The 18,410-nt window shown below is 46.0% G+C and overlaps 1 protein-coding gene across 1 annotated transcript in view; it reads right to left on the reverse strand.

The window, feature by feature from the left end:
• LOC132578940 (homeobox protein CDX-4-like) overlaps positions 1–18,007 on the reverse strand; it is a 31,772-nt gene extending 13,765 nt beyond the window's left edge. Inside the window, exon 1 of the mRNA XM_060249107.1 lies at positions 17,497–18,007. Coding sequence (XP_060105090.1) covers positions 17,497–17,929 — 433 coding nt within the window. The 5' untranslated portion in view covers positions 17,930–18,007. The remainder of the gene's footprint in view (positions 1–17,496) is intronic.
• Positions 18,008–18,410: the final 403 nt, after the last annotated feature.

Raw genomic sequence — 18,410 nt, forward strand, 5'->3', positions numbered from 1 at the left:
GAATGCTTACTAAGTTTGCAGATGATGCTAAATTGGGAGGGGTTGCAAATACAGTAGAAGACATAAACAGGATACAGGATGACCTTGTCAGGCTGGAAAACTGGGCTAAACCCAATAAAATGAATTTTAACAGGGATAAATGTAAAGTTATGTATTTAGGTAGGAAAAATTAAATGCATTGTTATCGGATGGGGGAGACTTGTCTTAGCAGTAGTATGTGCAAAATGGATCTAGGGGTCTTAGTGGTCCATATGCTGATCATGAGTCAACAGTGTGATGCGGTGGCTAAAAAGGCAAATGCCATTTTGGGCTGTATCAACAGAAGTATAGTGTCCAGATCACGTGAAGTGATGGTATTGCTTTACTCTGCTCTGGTAAGACCTCACCTGGAGTATTGTGTTCAGTTTTGGGCACCACATTTTAAGAAGGATATAGAGAAGCTGGAACGGGTCCAGAGGAGGGCAACAAAGATTGTGAGGGGGTCTGGAGACCAAGTCCTATGAAGAAAGGTTGAAGGAGCTGGGCATGTTTAGCCTGGAGAGGAGGCAGCTGAGAGGTGATATGATCACCATCTTCAAATACTTGAAGGGCTGTCAAATAGAGGATGGTGTGGAATTGTTCTCTGTGGCCACAAAAGGTAGGACCAGAACTAATGGGTTGAAATTAAATCAAAAGACTTTCCATCTCAACATTAGGAAGAATTTCCTGACCACTAGAGCGGTTCCTCAGTGGAACAGACTTCCTCGGGAGGAGATGGGCTCTCCTTCCTTGGAGATTTTTAAGCAGAGACTAGATGGCACAGCAATGTAGATCCTGTGAATTTAGGGGGAGGTATTTGTGAGTTTCCTGCATTGTGCAGGGGGTTGGACTTGATGACCCTGGAGGTCTCTTCCAACTCTATGATTCTATGATCCCATCACTGGATTGCCCTAGGGATTTCCTTTTTAACACCTGCCAGATGGTTTCCTTCCATTAAGCACCTGAAGAAGGGAGCTCTGACTCACGAAAGCTCCTGGTGGAATAAATGCCTTTGTCAGACTTTAAGGCGCCCTTTAGTTTGGTTTTGCTTTGTCTCACAATGTTGCAATGCTGCCGTCATCCCATGAAAAGCTCTGCTAGATTCTATTTCAAGAGGTGGGGAAGTGCTCATCATGTGGGTGTCATTGGGCACTGATCCAAACGATCCAATGTTTTGCCTCTCACTCCCCACCCCAGGGATAGCTCTGCTCCCCCCAGCCCAATTGTGCTTCTCCACTTACAGGGGAAGCTTTGGTTGACCCTTTCCCACCCATTCATATAGAAACCTGCCTCGCAGCAAATGTTATGATGTAATAATGAATGCCTGGAGATAAAGAACAGAGGAACAACTGCAAAATCTTGTTGGTCCCTTGGTTGATCCCTTTCCCATGATACCTCTACTCAGGTGTAGAATTCTAGCAGGAGTTCCTTTGCATATTAGGCTACACACCCCTGATGTAGCCTATCGTCCAGGAGCTTACAAAGAAGAGCCTTGTAAGCTCTTGGAGGATTGGCTGCATCAGGGGGTGTGGCCTCATATGCAAAGGAGCTCCTGTTAGAATTCCACCCCTGCCTCTATTACGGCAGTCATAATTTGAACAACTGTGCTAGAGACAGTTGGCTCAGAATTCTGCATGTCTTTGAATGTGTTTTGTACCCGGCCAGGTTGACTAAATCAGAGCAAGAATCTCAACCAAACTTAGAATGGTGTTTGTCATTTCCCAGTTTCCATGAGGATTCACATACCTGGAGGTGCGGTAGCCAGCAAATGCTACTGGTGGTCAGGCAAACTAGGCGATTGCCTAGGGTGCTGGCCTTCTGGGGGTGTCAAGATAGAGAGCTCACGGGTATGAATAGGCAAAAAAATATAGAACACTCTGTGAGGGATTTTACTAATGCATGTAATACCAAAACAATTTTTTACTAAATAATGTTCAATAGTATTCCAAGAATTCTTTTTTACAAAAAATTGTACAATGTTCTCTTTGTTTGCAGAGCTACACAAAGTCCAAGAAATTCCAAAATAAATATGCTTCCCAAAGCGGTGTGGCTGCAAATGGATTGCACTTCTGTCCTCTTTTTGGAGTTTCCTTCTTCAGGCAGCGCACCAAAAAGGGCAGGCAGGTCATAAAAATTAAAAATTAAACAGTATTTTAAACAGTATTTAAATTCATATTTACTTAAGTCTTATTCGAGATGCTCCCATGTATACTCACTGCTCCTATTAGCGCTAGGATAAAAAGAATCCAAGGGAGTCCAGTTTATAAAACCTAACAGTCTACTCCCAAATCAATTAGATACACCTGTTAGGTTTTATAAATTGGACTCCCTTGGATTCTTTGCCTGGTCCTCTCAAGAGAAGCCTAGGGCTAATAGGAGCATTGAGCCAGACCCATTGGAGACAAGAGCCATTGGCCTGTTGCTATAAGGCGTGAAATAATTTAGTGAGTATACATGATCTTTAGTGAGTATCTTGAATAAGACTTAAGTAAATATGAATTTAAATATTGTTTAAAATGCTGTTTAATTTTTAATTTTTGTGGCCTCTCAGCCCTTTTTGGTGAGCTACCTGAAGAAGGAAACTCCAAAAAGAGGACAGAAGTGCAATCCATTTGCAGCTACGCCACTTTGGGAAGCAGTCATACTTATTTTGGAATTTCTTGGACTTTGTGTAGCTCTGCAAACAAAGAGAACATTGTACAATTTTTTGTAAAAAAAAGAATTTTTGGAATATTGTTTAGTAAAAAATGGTTTTGGTATTATGTGCATTAGTAAAAACCCTCACAGAGTGTTCTATATTTTTTTGACCTTCTGGGGGTGCCAAATTGGGTACCCCTCATGTGACATCATCAGTGCCGGGGGGGGGGGGGGCGCTAGAAGTTATCCTTGCCTAGGGTGCCAGACAGCCTAAGGTCAGTTCTGCTGGTGGTACCCGCCCCTCAGTTGAAGTTACAGGGGCCAGAAATAAGTTTTTTTTCCTCCAGCAGCACCTGCTCTCTAGAATCAACCCCCAAGGTAAGAGAGGCTAATGTTCTTAGCAGGTCAAAAGCTTTTCTATTATACGGCAGTCACTTTGGATTGCCATAATGAGCTGCCTTTAGTGGTGCCTGCAAAGGTGGGATAGAAATTCTCAAAATTCTCTCTCTCTCGTATTTTGTGTGTGTGTGTCTGCATCTGGAAGTCAGGTCGACCTGTGGTGACTGACCCGTACTGGGGGTCTGAAGGATATTCAGGGAGGTGGCTGAATAAGCCTGCCCTCACCTCCGGATTGGATATTTCAAGGACAGTCTCCTGCTTAGCTTCTGAGATCTGATGAGATTGGGCTTGCCTGGGCTGTCCAGGTCAGGGCTCAAATTGCACTCTTGATGATTCCACGGCTCCTTGAAATCTTATCAAGGATGCTTTGATAACGGGGGAAGCTTTCCTGAAAGACATCCTTGGCTTGCTTGGAAAGCTCAGTGGAGGTAGAAATCTGATCTTGCCTCTCCCCATGCGCATTAAGGAACTTGCCTGCTTTGTCGGAAAGGGCTTTGTGCAATGAGGAAAATCAGCACAGAGATGCAGTAACTAAATCAACGCTTCCCTTCGTGATCTGCCCCAGCTCCAGGAAAGTCTTGCCTGTTCTTGAATGCGTTCCAGTGGGCCTGACCAGTGCGGTGTGTGGATGGAGTGGTTGCCTGAGGACATGGCCCCCAGAACTCTCTGCAATTGACAGGGTGGGGGTGTGGCAGGTGAATTGATGTAGAAGGTGTCCCTTGGAGGTAAAAAGTCTGAATGCGACCAAAGTTAGGACCATGTTGCCAAGCTGTAGCCAATTGATGGTGACCCAATGTTCAGAGATGGTTTGCTGTTGCCTGCCTTTGCACAGGGTAAAAAAAATGTCTCAGAGAAATAAATACAAGTGTAACTTGTAGGGTGCAGAGTGAAACGTTTGGGGGCAGGGAGGGAATTTAGAGACAGGCCAAAAGAAAACCTGTCCCAGATTTGAAGGAACACCTTGTGTGTGTGTGTGTGTGTTTGAGAAGGGGGTGTGATAAGCAAAAGAGGCCCATGGAGTTTTGATGCCCCTTTCCATGTGCCATGGTCCCAGTCCAAATTAGGCCTTGTTGCATGCACCTGGGAATTGAGTTACCACAAGAGAACTGCTAAGTAGGCTTCCCAATCCCCAGGTCCCAGCGGGGGATCCCCTGGTTTTACAGGCTTCCCCCTGCCCCCAGCCAACTGGCCGGTGGGGGAAGCCGCACCACAGCCACCATGCAGCTCCAGATCTTGGGCAGGTTTAGAAACCTGCAAACAGGTCCCTTTCAAAATGTGTTTGTGTCTGTGCCTTTAAAGTTGAGCAGGAAGTACTTCATGGGAAGGGTCAGCAACAAAGTCCCTTGGTTTGTTTTGCTTTTGTTTCAGAGTAACTGTGTGTGTGTGTGTGTGTGAGAGAGAGAGCAGCATAGCCCCTGTTCTTTTCAGATGTTGTTGTGGAGGAACCAGACCCAGTAAGTGTGTGTGTGTGTGTGTGTGTGAGAGAGAGAGAGAGGGTTGCCAATCCCCAGGTTTGGAGACCCTCCCCCCCACCTTAGGGTCATCAGAAAGCGGTGATGGGGGGAGGGAAATGTCTACTGGGCAATTATTCCTTATGGAGAATGATTCCCATAGGGAATAATGGGGTATCTGTGGGTATCAGGGGCTTTGGGGGGCCCCCTGTTTTTTGAGGTAGAGGCACCATATTTTCAGTATAGCATCTAGTGCCTCTCCCCAAAGTACCCCCCAAGTTTCAAAATGATTGGACCAGGGGGTCCAATTCTATGAGCCTCAAAAGAAGGTGCCCCTATCCATTATTTCCTATGGAAGGAAAGCATTTTAAAAGGTGTGCTGTCTCTTTAAATGTGATGGCCAGAACTTCCTTGGAGTTCAATTATGCTTGTCACATCCTTGCTCCTGGCTCCGCCCCCATGTCTCCTGCCCCCACCCCCAAAGTCTCCTGGCTCCACCCCCAAAGTCCCCAGATATTTCTTGAATTGGACTTGGCAACCCTACTGCTAAGTCATGGCTGGTTGAAAGTCCTCGTGGTGACCTGGAGGGCTTTCTTTGTAGGCCCTTCAGCAGGTGACCCATTGGCCTGTTACTAGGCATGAAAGGAAAAACCAACTAGAAGTCTTAATAGGTTTATTGCAGCAGAAGCCTTTTGGGTCTAAATCTTGCCCCAGAAAAAGCATGAAGCCTGAGTTGGCACTGGAGATTTTAGGGATTTCAGGCCTGTGGAAGGCGGGGTTTGAGGAAGGGATGGACTTCAGCAGGCCATGATGCCATAGAGTCTGCCTTCCAGCGCAGAGTGCAGTTTCTCCAGAGGAACTGATTTCTGTAGTCTGGAGTTCAGTTGTAATTCAGGGAGATCTTAAGGGCCTACCTGGAGACTGGCGACGGGGGGGGGGGGGAGATTGGGGGGCAGGAAATTGAACAATAAGGTTAAAAGGTGGTGAAATGCAAGAGGCACAGTTGGTGGTATTTGTTTGCAGATCTCCTGCATGTCGTGGCCTTTTAACCCTACAAGTCTCAATTCTTTTTCGACTCCCTCACTCCCTCCCCCCCCCTCTGAACTGCAGTTTCACTTCATACATCTGACCGGGGGGGGGGGGGGGGGGGGCTTCATCCTACCAAAGCTTCTGCTGCAATGACCGTGCAATCCTACGCAGAGTTATTCCAGTCGAAATTCATGGATTCCAATAGGTTTAGATCTGATTAATTCTGCATAAGATTGTACTGTCCACATAGGAGTCCCGAAAGTGCTAGAAGGGTGCATTTTGGTTTTGCTGTTAGAGAGTCGTGCAGTGGCCCCTCTGGATGGAGTGCTGTCAAAATGGCGGGATATTAGAGGCTGTGGAGGAGGTAGTACTGGTCTTCAATTTGCTATCCATACCATACCATAGACCTTTATTGGCATTGATACAAAAATACAGTATACTTTAAAACCAACAGTGACACTATAGAATATAATAAAACCTTAGAAAAAAACAGCAAAAGTTAAATGACATAAAATAGCAGTAGGCTATGCACGAGTAAAAGCCTCTCTGATTTGGATCGCAACCTGTAAAAAGCAAGTAACGTGAGTAGTGACAAAGTTGTGTTTCCCATGGAGTAAAAAACGAACCTTGGCATTGTCAGAAAGGTCTTGATGGTCAGAAAGCAGTGCATCTAGGTATCTTGCACGTGGACTGCTATAAAAAGGGCAGTCCAAAAGAACATGAGGGACCGTTTCGATGACTCCTTGACTACAAGGGCATCGTCTAAGATTGCGGGGGATTCTGTGGTATCTTCCGAAAAGGATGGCCGATGGTAATGCATTAAATCTAGCCAGCATGAATGCTCTTCTTTGGGGAGGATCAGTTAAAAAGAGGAAATAGGGAGCTAAAAGCCCAGGAATCTGGGATAAACCCAGATAGCTTGGGGAGCAAGTTTTCCAAGCTGCCTCAGTTAGACGTTGCAACTGGATATCTAGTAGTCTACGTTTGATGGATTGAAATACCGCAGAAGCGGAGGATAGATAAAATGCATCCAAGGAAATTCCTATGGATGTGATTTTCTTTTGGATCAGGGTCAACCATTTGGATGCATGATGATCCATCAGCATCAAAAAGGTGAAAGAATTCTGATCAGAATTAAATAAAAGGCGCAGCCAAAACTTAAAGGACAAAAGCCAGGCGTGAGTTTCCAGCAGCAACAGTCCAGTTTCCATGCAAGGAACACAGTTGGGTAGTCCCAAAATTTTCCTCAAAAAGAAGGATTGTAGGCCTTCAGTGGTGTGATCAAAGGCACTGATCCATATAGGGGCACCATATAAAAGTTGGGGGCTAGATTTCGCATTGAAAGCTCCTAGGGCCAAAGGGACATATCGGTTCCCTTTCAAATAAAAGAAACGGGCAATAGCCAAGGCACTAGTTCTTGCCACTGTTAGAGCACACTTGCGATGGGTTGCCCAGCTCCCGTTATAGGAAAAATTAATCCCCAGATATTTGGTACTTTTGACCTGTTCAATAGGGTTTCCCTGGACTGACCATAATTGTTGCTTCCAAGATTTAGAGAAAACTAAAATCTTTGTTTTCCCATAGTTCAGGGTTAACTCGTTGTTGTTGAGATAGGTCATAACTTGGTGTAATAGACGCCTCAATCTATTATTAGAGGAAAAAACGGAAAAGGGAGTACAAGAGGGCTTCCTTCCGTACTGAGAGATTTATGATGCATATATAATAAATCCAGTTCCAACATTTGGTCACATTCTAATGTGCCCAGGCCAAGACACAGAAACAAAGATAGGGCCATGAAAAATTAAGGGGGGGTGGCGCTACACAGACATCAGAAGGCTTGATTAGAACTCGCTACAGCACGTGGGTTTCAAGGCAAGAGAGAAGCCATGGTGGTTTGCCACTGCCTTCCTCTGCAGAGCTTTCCTTGATGGTCTCCCATCCAAGTAGCAATTCAGCTTAACATCTGGGATCTGACATAATTGGGCTATATAGTGTTCCCCCATATCTCACTCCTAGTCATCTCCAAATGCACTCTTCAGCTTCTCCCAGGTAAGTGAATGCCTGCCATTCACTCCAACTGGGGAAAAGAAAGCAACTGGGCCCCTTGATTGTTAACCTGGCTTCTGCTGTTGACGTGGTAGTCCAACTCCCGTGGACAAAGTTCCCACCTGAGATGCGTTGTTATCTTCCAGAAATATGCAAGCCCCCCCCCGCCCCCCCCCTTCATCACACCTGTTATAATGATGGGCTTATTCCAGCCACCAAAAGCTCTCTGCAAGCAAAGTATCTGCTTGCCTTCTGAAAGGGAAGTCAAACATAGCATGCCTTTAAAGGTAAAGGTAGTCCCCTGTGCAAGCACCAGTCGTTTTTGACTCTGGGGTGATGTTGCTTTCACAGTGTTTACCTCCCCATTAAATGCCAACAATATCCTTCAATTCTCTACATAGGGCAAACAGGTCAAACCCTACAGCAAAGGATAAATGGACACAAATCTGACATCAAGAATCACAAAATTGGGATCAGGCAGCAATTTTTCTCCAGGCCAATTTGGCCAAGAATCCTGGAGGTTTTTTGACATCTTCTGGGAGTGGCGCAGGGGTCACTGAGTATGTGTGTGTCGGGGGCAGGGGATATTTGTGCAGTGGGTTGGACTAGATGACCTGGAAGTCCCTTCCAACTCTGCGATTCTATGAGAATTAAGAAACCTGTAGGAAACCTAGAACATTCAATGGGAAACCTCAAAGTAGCTGTTTTATTGCAAAGGAATTTCAGAAACAGGCTAGAATGGAAGATTGCTGAATTACAAGTCATTATAACAGTCACAGCGATGGAACCCCCAGGGCTTAACTAACATTAATATTGGGTTATTATCTCACTACACATGCTTAGTCACTCAGTTCTCACATCTGTCTGTTAGCTCTTTTATTATCTGTATGCTAATTTGCTGCTATTCACAGGTCTTACCAACTGCTTTACTCCAGTCTTAGCTATACTTAACAAGCACTAACTTAAGCATGTTGACTTTAATTAGCCCTTCCTGGCAACTAACCTCCCCACACCTCTATGTAATGGTTGGTGAAGTCTGTTTCATTGTATCTGAAGAAGAGTGTGCGCACAGTAAAGCTTATGCCCAGAATTAAACTTTGGGGGTCTTAAAGGTACCACTGGACTCAAACTTTGTTCTGTTCGCCTCTCCTGTTTCATGTCTTGTCTTGACAGAGACAGCTGATCTGATGAGAGCACCCATCCGTTACCCAGACATCACTCCCAACAAAGGGATTTGGTGTGTCTTTGGCCATGCACAGATGAAACAGGGAGCCCTGACTGGCAGTGGGGTTTTGTGATGTGTAACTTAAGTGTTGCCTTGCTGGATCACATCCAGAGCACACCTTCCTGTAATCCATTGCTTCTTCTCCCATAATACAAGAGTGAAATTGACTGACAGTAGTAGATTCAGGACTGACTTGGTCGTCCCTGCTCAGTATTTGGATGGGAGACCCCCAAGGAAGTCCAGGGTCGCTGCGCAGAGGCAGGCAATAGGAAACCACCTCTGCTCATCTCTTGCCTTGAAAACCCTACAGGGTTTGCCGTAAGTTGTCTGCGACTTGATAACACTTTCCACCATTGGATTCAGGAATGATAAAGGCTGCATTTTATAATTAGTACGTGCAATTTTAATGCGGAGAGCCACATATTAGATGAAGATATTGGATTTATATCCCGCCCTCCACTCCGAAGAGTCTCAGAGTGGCTCACAATCTCCTTTCCCTTCCTCCCCCACAACAGGCACCCTGTGAGGTAGATGAAGATATTGGATTTATATCCCGCCCTCCACTCTGAAGAGTCTCAGAGCGGCTCACAATCTCCTTTACCTTCCTCCCCCACAAAAGACACCCTGTGAGGTAGATGAAGATATTGGATTTATATTCCTCCCTCCACTCCGAAGAGTCTCAGAGCGGCTCACAATCTCCTTTACCTTCCTCCCCCACAAAAGACACCCTGTGAGGTAGATGAAGATATTGGATTTATATTCCTCCCTCCACTCCGAAGAGTCTCAGAGCGGCTCACAATCTCCTTTCCCTTCCTCCCCCACAACAGACACCCTGTGAGGTAGATGAAGATATTGGATTTATATCCCGCCCTCCAGTCCGAAGAGTCTCAGAGCGGCTCACAATCTCCTTTCCCTTCCTCCCCCACAACAAACACCCTGTGAGGTGGATGAAGATATTGGATTTATATCCCGCCCTCCACTCCAAAGAGTCTCAGAGCGGCTCACAATCTTCTTTCCCTTCCTCCCCCACAACAGACACCCTGTGAGGTGGGTGGGGCTGGAGAGGGCTCTCACAGCAGCTGCCCTTTCAAGGACAACCTCTGCCAGGGCTATGGCTGACCCAAGGCCATGCTAGCAGATGCATGTGGAGGAGTGGGGAATCAAACCCGGTTCTCCCAGATAAGAGTCCGCACACGTAACCACTACACCAAACTGGCTCTGCAAGCAAAGCAGTTGTGAGTAATAGCTTTTTAAAAATAAAGGCGACCCTAAGTGGGCATTCTGCATCACCTCCTCCCAAGCTGTTTTCCTGTGCATAAGGAGGTGGAGTTATTTTCCCATTTTTGACTCTCTACTTGAAAGTACCCTGTGCATGTGGGGCAGCAAAAACAGGGAAATCTCTCCCCACAGTGCTTTTCCCCCAAGCTGTATGGCTGTGGGGGAACCAGAGTCAGAACTGGGGAAGTGAGCGATATCCACCTCTTTAAAATCCGGTCTGCTTTGGCCCTGACTGAAGGTCTAGGCAGGGGGAGGCCAGGGACATCCATGAAAGGACCCCACTCTGCTTTGAGCATTAGCTCCTTTCTCAAAGGAATCATGTTGATTGAATAGCAGGCCCACACTCAGAATGGAACTCTGAATGGATTGCTTATGGCCGCCAGGCAGTCTTCCAAGAAATAATCCCATTAAAAAATGTTCCCCCCAACTCCCAAATCCTTCCCTCACAGGCATAAGCCATGCACCAGGCACAAAGGATTTATGGACCTCCTGGGGGTACACTTGCAGACTGCATGTCATTGTTAGAGAGGTCCATCAAGGTCAGTCTTGCCTCCTCAGATGGGCAGCAGCTCTCCAGGGGCTCAGGTGGAGGTCTTACACATCACCTACTCCCCGATCCTTTAACTGCAAATGCCAGGGATTGAATCTGGGACCTTCTGTGTGCTAATTCACTGCTTTTCCTTTGAGCCACTCCCTGTTCAAAGCACAATGCAAACATTTGCCTCTTGTAATCCTTGCAACAAACCTGCCATCATATTGCAGGTGAAGGGCTGAGAGGGAGAATCTTCCCTTAAGGCTCCCTGGTCAGTTCATGGCAGAGCCAGAAAGAGTCAGACCTGATGACGTGTAGCTCAGTCTGCACAAAGAAAGGATATTCGGGGCAGAGCTTTAAAGCAGTCCTGGAGCAAATACTTTGCATGTAGAAGACCCCCAGTTAAAAGAATCCAAAGTAGGTTCTGAGAAGGACCTTTCTTGGTCTGAAATCCTGAAGCGGGGCGGAAATCAGGATAGACAACATTGAGCTAGGAACAACAGCTTCCTCAGTTTCATCTAAGGCAACATGGTATGCAAGTGTATTTCTCCAGGAGCCCTTGATCAACTTCCAAAAGAACCCAGGATTCCCTGTTTTGCCAGCTCTGGGTTGAAAAATTCTTGGAGATTTTTTTTTGGGGGGGGTGAAGCCTGAGAAGGGCAGGGTTTGGGGAGGGGACGGGAAGGGAACGGAGAGTCCCCAGCAGGATATAATGCCATAGACGCCACCTTCCAAAGCAGCTATTTTCTCCAGGGGAACTGATATTAGCATATCAGTTATAATTGCAGGAAATCCCCAGGCCCTGCCTGGAGGCTAAAGACAACACAACCGAAGTTATAGTGACAGAATAACTAATTTTATTTTTTATTTTATTTTATCAGATTTATATCCCGCCCTCCCCTAACGGGCTCAGGGCAGCTAACAACAGTTAAAAACCACATTGAATACTAAAAAACAATATACAATAAAATCAATTCTACACATTTTAACCATAAAATCCAAGATGCACGTTGGTGTTTCTCAATATCTACATTTGTCCAGTTGGACTGTCAGTGCCGTGGGGCATTTACTACCTCCCCTTAACTGTTGAAGGCAAACTTAAATAGTTCGGTCTTAGAGGCCCGGCAGAACGAAGAATGTATTGAAACAAAATCATACAAATATGTTCGATAGAAGACTTAAATAGCATTAACAATTCCCCAAAAGTTTCACAACTCCATCAAAGGAGTCCCAATGAACAGGAGGTAGAGAGCCAGTTTGGTGTAGTGGTTAAATGTGCAGATTCTTATCTGGGAGAACCAGGTTTGATTCCCCACTCGCACCTGCTGAAATGACCTTGGGTCAGCCATAGCTCTGGCAGAGGTTGTCCTTAAAAGGGCAGCTGCTGTGAGAGCCCTCTCCGCCCCACCCACCTCACAGGGTGTCTGTTGTGGGGGAGGAAGGGAAAGGAGATTGTGAGCCACTCTGAGATTCGGAATGGAGGGCGGGATATAAATCCAATGTCTTCTACTTCTTAGTTATTCCTGCTTTAAATCCTCTTCTAGCATAGGGTGCTCCAACCACATATCTCAATCAAAGGCCTTGAGCCTTTTGGAGTTTAGTGCCGTTTTGGAAATGTTACTGGAGCCTTTCTGAAGAAGAAGAAGAAGAAGAAGAAGAAGAAGAAGAAGAAGAAGAAGATATTGGATTTATATCCCGCCCTCCACTCCGAAGAGTCTCAGAGCGGCTCACAATCTCCTTTACCTTCCTCCCCCACAACAGACACCCTGTGAGGTGGGTGGGGCTGGAGAGGGCTCTCACAGCAGCTGCCCTTTCAAGGACAACCTCTGCCAGAGCTATGGCTGACCCAAGGCCATTCTAGCAGGTGCAAGTGGAGGAGTGGGGAATCAAACCCGGTTCTCCCAGATAAGAGTCCGCACACTTCACCACTACACCAAACTGGCTCTCCCATTTGTCCCATTTGTCCCCCGGGAATTCTATGTGCAGCCTTTGGACGCACTGAAAAAGAATCTTGTGGGTTTTGCAGCTTTTTGCAATTTGTTGATGCATCAGAAACACTTTGATATGTTTTCTGAGCTTTTGCCTTTGGTTGAGATATGCGGTTGGAGCCCCCGAGGCTAGAAGAGGATTCGAAGCAGTGACCATGAAGTCCACCTCCTGTTCATTGGGACTCCTTTGATGGAATTGTGAAACTTTTGGGGAATTGTTTTTGCTATTCTATTGAACATATTTGTATGATTTTGTTTCAGTACATTCTTAGTTTTTCGGTCACTATAACTTCGGTTGTGCTGTCTTTATCCTACAAGTGACCTCTCTCCCTTTGCCTACCTGGGGCTGGCAGCCACGCTTGGACACCCACATGTGAAGACCACTGGCCAGAGACATTTCATCTCTTTGTGGAGAGGAGGGCACAGCTGTATGCTAAATGCACCATAAGAAGAAGCTGGTGCATGCCAGAAACTTTGACTATTGGCTGCTTTTGGCAGTTTTCAAGGCAGTAGTGACCAATGCTGTGGAGTCTTGTGAGCAAAAATTCTTTGTGAGCTACTGGCATTAAAGTTGTGAGCGAGAGATTTGGATGCTGCATAACTTAGTTTGCTCTGGAGCCATTTTTCCTGTGCTAAGACAAAAATGTGTCAGCTGGGGGCTAAAAAGCTGTGAGCTAGCTCACTCTAACTCAGCTTAGAGGAAACACTGCATGACATCAAATTATTTTTTGCTCTATTGGATGGTCAATGATATAATAAATCAATATTGTGGGCACACAGCCTTGACCCGGATAGCCCAGGCAAGCAGATATCAGAAGCTAAGGAGGGCTGGTTAGTGCTTGGATGGGACACTGTCCTTGAAATAACCAGCTGGGAGGCAGAGGCAGGCTCATTCAGCCACCTTCCACAATATCCTCCAGGGCCCCAGTAGAGGTCAGTCACCAGAGGTCAATATGACTTCCAGGTGTGCGCACACAAACACACACAAATACAAAAATGAAGGGGGGGGACACCCATTGTGGACACACTTGGAATACTGCCATATGGGTCTGCCCCCCATCTCAAAAATAATATCATATGGTTGGAGAACAAAATCCGTTTTAGAATCATCAGGATACTTCCCTGCATAGAAAGACTGAAGATGTTTGCTGTGTATATGTAGAGGGTTAGTTTCAACACGAGCAACGTTTTTGGAAGGACATGCTAGAAGTCTATAAAATTACAAATTATAGAGAAAGAGAGGGAAAAGAGAGAAATAGTCCCTCACTCTCTTTCTTGTATTGCTGCTAGAACTTTGATGGAATTAAGAATATTATATTTGTGGCTGACAAAAGAAAGTCATAGAATCATAGAGCTGGAAGGGACCTCTAGGGTCATCTAGTCCAACCCCTGTGCAATGCAGGAAATTCACAAATACTTCTCCCCCCAGTGACCCCTGCTCCATGCTCAGAAGATGGCAAAAAACCCTCCAGGATTCCTGACCAAACTGGCCTGGAGAAAATTGCTTCCATCCTACCCCAAAGTGGAAAAGTGTAAGAACGAGCCACCAGAACTATGCACTGATGCAGCCCTTCCTGTCCTCCGTCACATGATCTGCCTAAGTTCACAGGATCAGCATTGCTTTCAAACAGCCATAAAAACCTCCAAGGAAGTAGAGCCCACCACCTCCTGAGGAAGCCTGTTCCACTGAGGAACCGCTCTGTTAGGAAGTTCTTCCTAATGTTAGCAGAAAACTCTTGATTAATTTCAGCTCATTGGTTCTGGTCCTACCTTCTCAAGGGATTCTTTAATTAGTTTCCTTAACATTTTGTTTAATGTTTTGTTTGTTTTAGGAAACGATACGCAGTCTGTTGCTTGCTTTTGCATAAGTTAGTGGTGACAGTCTCAGAGAGGGCCTCTTGTACAACCCGCAGCCATGAAAGGTTTAGCTTTTTTCCAGGCTTCCCTTTTGGGTTTCATCCTGTCCCTTCTCTCCTGTCACATTGCAGACCAGCATCACCAAAGAAGGTAAAGGGCCTCTCTCTCTCAGCAGCCAGGACTAGGAAGAGTTACTGGGTAGATCAGTGCTCTCCCACATCCACGTATCAGGTAGTTCTCAGGTGTGACGACGTGCACAGAGATGGGTCCAGTGGATGGCACTCAGTGTGCCTCCCCTCCATGTCAAAACACCCTGGAGCCACACGCAGGCTGCTGCATTACAGGATGACAGATTCAGTGTTCCTCAGAGGCAGGAGAGCAGCCTTGTGGATCTTCCATTCATTTTCAAGAGAGGACACCTCCATTGCCACAAAGAGCCATCTAAGGGTTGAGAACCACTGCACTTCCCAGGCTCACTTAGTACATACGGGACTGCACTTTCCTCTAGAGCAATGAGAGACTCTATCTTGGGTGGCTTTAAAAAAGATGGGACAAATTCATGGAAGATGTGCAGATAGGTGTGCCTATCTGCGGGCTTTAGGCATGATGAGACAAATAGAACCTCCAAGGTTAAAGGCAGTGTATCTCTGATTGCTGGGAGGGGGTGTAAACAGAACAAGATGCCTGCTTCCATCCTGGAAGGCCAGGATGGGGGCGGAGTCATGCTCGTGGAGCTGTTGGTTCTGGTCCAGCCTTGTGGTTATCCTGTCTGCTTAACTTTTCCAGTGCTCTCCTAAGTAGAGTTATACCTTTCTCAGTTTCCCAAGAAGGTCACATCAGGACAAATTAGTCCTGCTACTGGCAGACTGGGATGAGTCTGAATGGCAAGGTTGGTCACTGCTGGGAAGAGGCATGATTAACCTGCACACCAGCCGCTCCGCTGTGGGTCATGAGCCCTCTGGATGCTCAAGTGGCTTTCTCTGGAGAGATTTTTAAATGATTATTATGCATTTTCATTGTCCCTACAAAAATGTCTGGAAACATCTTGTTTTTGATTTGGTGGGAATTTTCCTTGCTGTGCCTTAATCACTGATGCACTAAAGACAGACAGACTGACTGACCTTTCTCAGTCTCTTGTAATCTGGGCTGAAAAGAGTGTAACTGCTTTAGGACAATACAGTTCCTCTGCAAAAGGGCTGAGCTGTTTGGCTTCTGTTGTCTAGTAAAGCTCATCTAGTAAAGCTCCACAATTAGGCTTTTGATTTCCTCTTGATGGCCAACAGAGCTATTAAGGTATGCATGGTTATTAGTGGGGCCTGGGCCCATTTTTTAAGATACATCTGCTGGAGATGTGTCTCTAATGCATGGAAGATTATCTGTGACACTATCTCTTAGATGCTAGCTCAGAAGCAAATTCTACTGTGTTCAGTGGCTCTGCCTCTCAAATAAGTAGTCTTAGTGAGATAGTTTACCTCTTCGGTAATTTTACAGTGGATTCCTAAACAGTTACACCGTTCTAAATGTGTTGACTTCAGTGGGACTCTGTTGAGGATTGCACCATCAATAATAGTTTAAGCACTGTTTAATGCCTTGCTCTCTGCACACCCAAGCATTGTAAGAGACGTCATTGCAAATACACTGCAGTATCACTATCTGGATTTTTAATGCCCTAATCAGGATTTTTTTTTCTGTGATGGAAGTTGCATTGCTGTTTTAATGGGTCCGAGCTCTGCTCATGACCTGAGTTTGATCCCAGCGGAAGCTGAGTTCAGGGAACTGGCTCAAGGTTGACTCAGCCTTCCATCCTTCTGAGGTTGGTAAAATGAGTACCCAGCTTGCTTGGGGGTAAAAGTATAGATGACTGGGGAAGGCAATGGCAAACCACCCCATAAAAGTCTGCCAAGAAAACATCATGATGTGACATCACCCCATTGGTTGGTAATGACTCAGTGCTTGCACAGAGGACTACCTTTACCTTTTTGGATTAGATACAACGGAGTAAAAATTAAGTGCTAGGTGGATTTCTCATGCTGGATTGGTGCCCTCTTCTCTAACACAATTCCAGGTATGCTGGACTGAGTGAACTCACTTCACTGCCCTGACATCACATATTCCATAGTTTCAGGTATCTCTTAAAAACTGCAGCCAGAACACAGACTTTTGCGGTTGCTCGCATAGCTCTTTAGAAGCAATGTCTTGTGTTAGTTTTGGTCTCTGTTTGTGATGTCATCATTGGATGATATAATCTGACACTACTCATTTTTTCTCAGTTCTGGTCTATCATCAACCATTCCACGTTTTTGGATGTACATCCTCTCTCTCTCTCTCTCTCACACACACACACAAACGTGTTTAAATACCAGAAAGTGACCTATCAGAAGATCAGCTTGGTTGTTTAACTGGTTCTCTCTGTGTTAGATTCCTGCCTTCTCTGAAGGGTCTAGCGTTTTAAAAAGAAGGAGCCCCTTTCATCCACTGTGTTTGCATTTGAAGTGTTAATTTTTGCCTGAAGCCCAGGATCACGGTCTGGTGCTGCGGACCTCCCTCTCCTTCCTCATGCAGCCCTCTGAAGACACACAACATTCAGGGAGCCAGGCAAAGTGCCTCCTTGAAGTTTACTTCATTTCTCTGGCCGCATTTACTAGCCAAAAAAAAGTTTAAAAGTGCAACTCTTCAAATGGTAGTGCATTAATATGCATTTTTTAAAAATGCTTTAATTGCTTTTCTTACTCTGGTGTTACATTAAAGGTGTTTTTGCCATTATCCCTCACCCTCAGAAGCTCCTGTTGTAATTATCCTTGATGTAATAATTTTTTTGTTTGTTCCAGTTTTGAAACCAGAAGACCAAAAAAATCAAAGTACAATTCTTCAATGACGCAGCCAGCAGAAGAATCTTAGGGGGGAAACCCTTTCCTCTTGGCATAGATGCTTCTGTGTACTCGTGGGATGGGGCTGGAGGTGGGAGTTTGGGAGGAAATACTGGCAGAAAATGATGCTAGAGGTTTCTTTAGTCTAAAAGAGTCTTCATCAACATACCTGTGGAAGTGGATTGGACTGTTTTCCTCATCCATTCGTAAGAGCTGTGTCTCGGGCTGTGGGGAGAGATCTGCTCGGTGTTAATTGTATCTACAGGAGGCAAGGTTCCCGATCCAGCAGGGTTCAGGGAGCTGTAATGTCCAGAGGTGTAGGAGATCTGCCCAGGAGAGGTTCCGCTCAGGTGTGTGGTTGTCGTCGTGCTGGAGGGTCCTGGCCCATAAGCATTCCACTCTTCCCTTTGCGTGCCGTAGTGAGCCGCCCAGGTCCCTGCGGGCTGTCCGCGGTTGTCCATACTTTGCACCTGATGATATCCCATATAATCACTATACGGTGTTGTGGAGGCAAAGTTCTGGGCTGGTAGGCTGTGATTGTTGCACCGTAGAGATCCTGGATACATGCTGGCTTCTTTTTCCAAAAGGTAACTCACATACATGATGCTCTTCCCCTGGCTTTGTCCTGGCCAGGCATCCTTCCCCGAGCCTTTGATCTGCCACCCCCTCCTCTTTCTCTCACTCTCTCCTTCCAAGCCCCAACTGGCCTGCCAGTGACTCAGGCTGGTCTGGAGGTTGCTTTGCCTCACATGATTCAGAACTGTCTTTCCCAGGTGCTGGGGCTCCCACTATGCGAAGGTGGGGCCTGATGCTACACATAACCCCAAGGACATTTGCATCCTAATGAAGGGCTGGCCATCCCCGTGCCCCAACTTGCTGCCCCCTTTGAGTGTTTCCCTTCCCCTACACCCTTCCTTTCTGTCCTGGCCCAGCCCTTTCCAAAGCACTCCACACCAGTCATGGATTCCATGCCAGCAAGCACATCCCTGAAGGGTTTGGGGAGCTGGGACAGCAAAGAGTCTTGTGTGATGTTAAAGATGGATAATTTTATTGTGGTCTGAAGTGCATTCAGTCCTCCTCACA

Source organism: Heteronotia binoei, chromosome 11 (assembly GCF_032191835.1).
Source record: "Heteronotia binoei isolate CCM8104 ecotype False Entrance Well chromosome 11, APGP_CSIRO_Hbin_v1, whole genome shotgun sequence".
Lineage (NCBI taxonomy): Eukaryota > Metazoa > Chordata > Lepidosauria > Squamata > Gekkonidae > Heteronotia > Heteronotia binoei.